Source organism: Myotis davidii, unplaced genomic scaffold, assembly GCF_000327345.1.
Source record: "Myotis davidii unplaced genomic scaffold, ASM32734v1 scaffold685, whole genome shotgun sequence".
In the NCBI taxonomy this organism is placed as follows: Eukaryota; Metazoa; Chordata; class Mammalia; order Chiroptera; family Vespertilionidae; genus Myotis; species Myotis davidii.
In genome coordinates, this window is record NW_006295823.1 from 1052406 (window position 1) to 1059071 (window position 6666).

General features: G+C 53.9%; 1 protein-coding gene across 1 annotated transcript in view; it reads right to left on the bottom strand.

The window, feature by feature from the left end:
• KIF14 (kinesin family member 14) overlaps positions 1-6089 on the bottom strand; it is a 30227-nt gene extending 24138 nt beyond the window's left edge. Inside the window, exons 1-6 of the mRNA XM_015568445.1 lie at positions 4634-6089; positions 3977-4231; positions 3164-3251; positions 2339-2437; positions 843-895; positions 342-384 (exon numbers count right to left, since the gene is read on the bottom strand). Of these exons, the coding sequence (XP_015423931.1) occupies positions 342-384; positions 843-895; positions 2339-2437; positions 3164-3251; positions 3977-4231; positions 4634-5997 (1902 nt within the window). The 5' untranslated portion in view covers positions 5998-6089. The remainder of the gene's footprint in view (positions 1-341; positions 385-842; positions 896-2338; positions 2438-3163; positions 3252-3976; positions 4232-4633) is intronic.
• Between the last annotated feature and the right edge of the window lie 577 nt (positions 6090-6666).

Below are 6666 nucleotides of genomic sequence, written 5' to 3' on the forward strand. Positions count from 1 at the left end.
GCCGCCCGCACCCCCCGTGACCCCATGCTCGTCCGTTCGTAAAATGAAGCCACTCATCAGTGTCTACCGTGCAGTCATCTGTATGCCCGCTGTCCGGTTGTGTCTACCCCCGATATCTGAGTCGGGAAATAATAACTTTGAAAGGGAACTGCTATAACTCTACGCTGACGGGATTTGGTTTTAGTTCAGAAGAGAAATTCTCTTGAATAAAGTTCAATAAGCGAAATCTGCTCGTGATAAGTGAACAAGGTCAACCGTCCCCTCCTGCGACCAGCATCCAAGGTGGATACTCTCATAGGCTCATGGCCACGGTCACGCTCTCCAGGGGGCAGGTGAGGGACAGCCCCTCTTACCTGGATGTCGGAGTAAGAACCCACGGCGTTCCTGGCGGGAAGGGAAAAGACAGAGTCGGTTACGCTCTTGTTCTCCCACAGTAAGGAGGGAAGCCCTGAGGGCCTCCACGTGACAATGTTCCCAGTTTCCGCGACATTCCCAGTCTCCATCCCGGTCAGGGCACAGGCCCGGGCTGTGGGCTGGATCCTCAGTGTCAGGAGGCATCCGTGATCCTCTCTCATCGCTGATGTTTCTCTCTCTCTCTCTCTCTTCCTTCCTCTCTGAAACTAATGAAAAATATTTTTAAAAACCGAAACTCTTACCATGAACTCATCTTACACCTCCTCCCCCGGCGGCTTAAGGAGCAGATACAAACCGCAGCAGAGAGGGGACAGAGGGAGAACACCAAGTATTGCCCACTCGGTGTAATTCATGGTCTGCGCCAGGCCCCACGGGTGCTGGGAAAGGTACAGACACACAGGAGAACACGCAGTGGACACGGTACTTACACGGCCAGAGCTTCGACATACGGCCCGGAGACGGGGTGCTCCCGGACCCTCAGCTGTGGAGCAAGCGAGAGCGGTGGTCAGCGCACGGCAGGGGGTCCGTGCAAAGGCAGCTCTAGCGGCTTTTCCCACACTCTGAGGTTAAGGTCAAGACATCTGCCTTCACTTGACCCAGGAATAAACATCAAGGTTCCCACGGAAACCAACCTGTGAGGCATTAAAACCCGCCTCAAGCCAAAACCGGTTTGGCTCAGTGGATAGAGCGTCGGCCTGCGGACTGAAGGGTCCCGGGTTTGATTCCGGTCAAGGGCATGTACCTGGGTTGCAGGCACATCCCCAGTGGGAGATGTGCAGGAGGCGGCTGATCGATGTCTCTCTCTCATCGATGTTTCTAACTCTCTGTCTCTCTCCCTTCCTCTCTGTAAAAAATCAATAAAATATATTTAAAAAAAAAAACCCGCCTCAAGCCCGGCTGCTGTGGCTCAGTGGTTGAGCGTCGACCTATGAACCCAGAGGTCATGGTTCGATCCCCAGTAGGGGGTGTGCAGGAGGCAGCCGATCCATGAGTCTCTCTCATCATTGATGTTTCTCTCTCTCTCTCTCTCTCTCTCTCTCTCTCTCCACCCCCCCCCCCGCGCCCTTCCTCTCTGAAATCAATAAAAATATATTCTAATAAATAAATAATAAAAAAAATTAAAACTTTAAAATTCTAACAGCATTTTCTTAAAAGCTTAGGTATTTGTGAAATGTCCTACTTCACAGGAAATATTATCCATAGGATATCAGTTTGCCAAATAACCCAGTGAAGAACGGTGCTATAATAACAATACAATTTTTTGTGAGCTTCGTCTGCCTTTTAGCTTCATAGACGTGTTGGGATTGAGCGTTTAAGTGGTCCAACTATATCCTGGAACAAGAGAGAGCTAGAAACATCTTTTTGTGAGCTTCTACTGCCTTTTAGCTTTTTTTTTTTTTAATATATTTTATTGATTTTTTACAGAGAGGAAGGGAGAGAGATAGAGAGCTAGAAACATCGATGGGAGAGAAACATAGATCAGCTGCCTCCTGCACATCTCATACTGGGGATGTGCCCACAACCAAGGTACATGCCCTTGACCGGAATCGAACCCGGGACCCTTCAGTCCGCAGGCCGACGCTCTATCCACTGAGCCAAACCGATTTTGGCCTGCCTTTTAGCTTTATAGACGTGTTGGGATTGAGCGTTTAAGTGGTCCAACTATATCCTGGAATAAGTACCTTTCACACGATACTTGCTTAAAATAAAGAGCTTCAATTTAATAACTCATTTAATTCCACGGGCGACACGCTCCACTGATTTACCAAATAACAGTCCAGTCCGGCTGCAGCTCCCACGCACCTGCTATCACACAGCAGCACTGGGTAAGCGTGTGAGCCCGACGTGTCACGCGGGGACTCGTGGGGCCACAGGAATTCGTAAACACGGACACTGGGAACCAGCGACAGACGCTCTCACTCACCGCCTGCTTCCCCTGCCTCCCGTCACCTCTGCCCACCAGCAGGTCGTGGATTTTCTCGTTATAAACTTCAAAGAAGCTCATTTCCAGGTGATACCTGACCTGGAAGGAGAGAAGCTCAGCCTGCAACTTACCTCCGAACGCCCGAACGCGGTCTCCAACCTGCATCCGACGGGGACCTCCTGTCACCCGTCACCCTCCATCCTCCACCCTCCGCCCTCCGGCTCCGGCTCCGGCTCCAAGCAGAGCAAACAGCCTACAGACCCCATTGCTCCCGCGTCCTCGCTTTCCAATCCCCGCCCCCTCCCACCAGTAATGACCGTGTCCTTCACCAGCCCAGCTGTCCCCCTGAGAAGACCGGCCTCCCCCCGCCCCCTCCTGCGGTTCTCACAGCAGCCCCTCCTCATTCTGGGGCAGAGTTTCATGTATTAGCACTTAATGGTGCGTTTCTCCATTCCGCTCTCTGACCCACAGGGCCTGGGAGCTGAACTCCAAGCTCACACATCAGCTGCTTCACGCCCTAAGCCCGGGCCTGTGTCCTGCGGGGTTGGTGGGCCGCCGGCTGAGTGCAGAGACCCGCACAGCGGTGCCGGCTCTGTGCCAGCTCCCTCCGGCTCCGCGCGGGGGACACAGCAGATGCGCCTCCTCCACCCTCCTCCTCCTCAAATGCCACCAGGAGGAACCAACACCAGGCCAGAGCCCCGCCCTCACCTACCCCTGGACCTGTCTCTCCCTGGGGGCTTCCTCGGTGGCCCCGCCTCCCTCCGATGTGCACCCGCTTGGGCTCTCTTCTAGCCCAACACGAAGGCCTGCAGCCCCCGGCACTACCTCCTGGGTTTGGTGTTTGGCCACTTGAGCAAATAGGTCTTCGCAGAATCTGGGGATGATTCCTGGTTCTTCACCGAATCCCATCATCCTGCGTGAAGAGGGGAAGTAACACCAAGCAGGTCTTTAAAACTGTTGGGGGGCGGGGCCACGTGATCACCCCAAGTGGGCAGGGGAATAAGGGGGTGAAGCCACGTGAACACGCTGGAGGGGCCACGTGAGAGGTGAAGGGAGGCGACCGGGAGGCCTGGACTGACTTGTGTGGTGTGCACAACAGAAAATAGTTCGCTTTCGGAGAACGAGAAAAACAGATTTATTTGCGTGACGCTTATTCATCTGTGCAGTTCTTCAGTGTCTGGTAAGTGAATGTTCAAGCAAAAATATTAATTTTTATTAAATGTTCTATTATTTTATGTTAACGACGACTCATTTATTTCAGCCCTTTGTATTCAGCGTGTCTCTATCGAAATAAACCCACGTTTCTATGAACGTGGAAGCTTTTGGGTTTTTGCGGCCCACAGACACTTCGACCTTGTTTATCCGGCCTGCGCGACCCTTTGCGTTAGACGTGCTCACTTTACAGTAAAACGGGGCCAATGACTCTCACAAAGGTCAGTGACCCCTGGGCATAAACTGGAGCCGAGAGGTCAGGCAGCTGGACCAAGGGTGCGGGACTCGCGTGTAAACTGAGCAGACCTGAGCCCGGATCCCTGTGGTCTCAGAACTGTGTGCCGTCAATCAAGCCAGGCCGCTTCTCACGAAAGACGCACGCACGCACACACCCCCGCCCAGAGCCACGTCTGCGGCCACACTCACGTGTACGACTTCCCGGAGCCCGTCTGCCCGTAAGCGAAGAGGCAGGCGTTGTAGCCCTCCAAGGCGCGGGCCAGGAGCGGGGCCGCCAGCGTCTGGTACACGGCAGCCTGGCTGGCGTAGCGCGGGTGGCACTCGTCGAAGGACCAGAAGGAGACGTCGTAGAGGAAACTGTACGCCTGTCTCAGGTCCGGGTGCCGCACGGCGATCTCCTCCCCGTCCAGGAAGACCACCTGGGCCGCGTCCTCGTCCTTCTCTCTTCGAGAAGGAGCGCAAAGAAGGTCAAGTTGCTGCCGATATTCTGAGGATGATGACCTCAAAACTAGGTGAACATAACACTCCTGGGGGTGGGGGGATGAGGTTTCAGTTTTATGTGGAAAATACAGAGCAGCCCGGCCAGCGTGGCTCAGGGGTTGAACGTCGACCTGTGAACCAGGAGGTCAGGGTTCGATTCCCGGTCGGGGCACAGGCCCAGGTTGTGGGCTCGATCCCCAGTGTGAGGCGTGCAGGAGGCAGCCGATCCATGATTCTCTCTCATCACTGATGTTTCTCTCTCTCTCCGTCTCCCTTCCTGTCTCTGAAAGCAATAAAAACATTTTTTAAAAAAAGGAAAAAAGGAAAGAAAATGCAGAGCAGCAGGCGTGAAAAGGTGTGACCTACCTCTTGCTGAAGGGCCTCACGCGGACGGCCACCGTCACCTGACTGTTCTCCGCTTTTAAGGGGTCCCTCTCTGTGGAGGCCCTCTGGGCCGCAGCCTCCTCCGTGGGAGGGAGCGTACGCTCGTGTGACTCTTCCCTTTTATTTGCGAAAAGAGAGCGTTTTGGCTTCTGTTGACCTTGGGAGCTGGGCGTCCTGGGTCTCAGGGTGGACATCGCCGCGCTCTGAGGCTGAGGCGTGCCGCACCGTGGGGTCCCCGTGTGCCCGGCAGTGCGTTTCGTGGGCGTCCCTTTTCCTAAGCTTTCAGGCTCAGTTCTGTTTTTCGCAACATCCTTCCCGAGATTTCTGTGGTGCCAGCTTCCTGTTCCCGACGCTCTGACGTCCAACGGGCTCTGAAAGGGTTTCGTGGCCAGGCGTCCTGGGCGAGCCTCCTCAGCCTCTTTCTGGGGACGGATGGGCGTGCTATGACTGAAGTACTCACGTGTCACGCTGTCATTTGCTCCCCTGAAGGCAGAAAATGTTCCTCTGTCATTTTCATCGGCCACCAGTCCAGTGTCGTTGTCTTCAGGTGAGGGTGCGGATGATGCAATGGGGGAGTGTTTCTCATTATTGACAATCCTTACCGTCCTACTGGTGTCCCGTGAAGCACCATCACTTGCTGCAGCCCCTCCCACGCTCTGTGTCGTTGAATCTGCTCCAGCTGGTGTCCGCCTGTCCACGGAATCTGCTCTAGCTGGTGTCCGCCTGTCCACGGAATCTGCTCCAGCTGGTGTCCGCCTGTCCATGGAATCTGCTCCAGCTGTTGTCCACCTGTCCACGGAATCTACTCTAGCTGGTGTCCGCCTGTCCACGGAATCTGCTCTAGCTGTTGTCCGCCTGTCCACAGAATCTACTCTAGCTGGTGTCCGCCTGTCCACGGAATCTACTCCAGCTGGTGTCCGCCTGTCCACGGAATCTGCTCCAGCTGGTGTCCGCTTGTCCACAGAACCTGCTCGGATGCAACGTTGTAACTTAAGACGAGTTTCTGTCTTTCTTTCAGATGACTCTCCCACTTCACTCCCCAGCAACGATGACTCTTTGTTTCTTGTAACTCTCCTCTGAAGGGTCAGTCTACCGGCAGGGTTAGGGGTCAGGGGCGTATCTCCAGGTGTCTTACAGGCAGAGATCACATAGGTGCTGTTTATGTCTCTGAGTTTCCTTGCGGACCTCAGGAACGGGTCGTCGTTTTCACGCTCGGACACGTCCGAGCTGGACAGCTGCTCCCGGCTGCTCCCCAGGCCGAGGCCGTCCGGTGATGAGCTCCTCTGGGAAGCAGGAGCGCCGGGGAGGCCGCTGCTGTGCCCTCGGTGTGCCGTGTAGACTGACATTGGGGCAGCGAGTCACTCTTAAAAGTATGTCGTTGAAGACTCTAAGCTCTTCTCTGGATGCTCCTTTGACATCCAGCCGATCCGTTTCCAAAAGCATCTGTTAAGTTACAAAAAAAAAATTAGATTGCACAGACCACAAAGAGGCTTCGAAGACATGAGGACCTTCCAGGACATTAGAATACATCAGAATAAATGGCGACGTCCAGCTCAGAACTGTTTCCAAGCAGCTCAGACAGATCCCCTCGTAGAGCTGACGGTCATTATCTCACACATTATTTACATCCCCTTATGCCGATGCTACGGATTCCAAAGACAAAACCCCTATTCTTAGTTCCTTAGTCCAGAAGGAATAGACACATCACCCTGACATCAGGTCAAAGGTGCCAAGGGACTTAAAAGATGTGAAAAGTGCATGTCGGCAAAGTGCTGTTTTTCTTAAAGTACCCCCAGTGTGGGGAGCAGGGAGGGGGGTGAAAGGAAACCCTAGCACCTAAGTCAAAGACGGAGAAGGATTTTCGTAATACGTGTTGAGGAGATGTTACAAACAGGGATGCCTAGTGGGATATGGGCAGAATGATTTCAAGCCACCGAGGCTGAATCGGTCAAAATCCAAACAAGACTCCCGATCAAAAATATGAAAAACAAAACCATGGCCTTACAGGCCGGAAA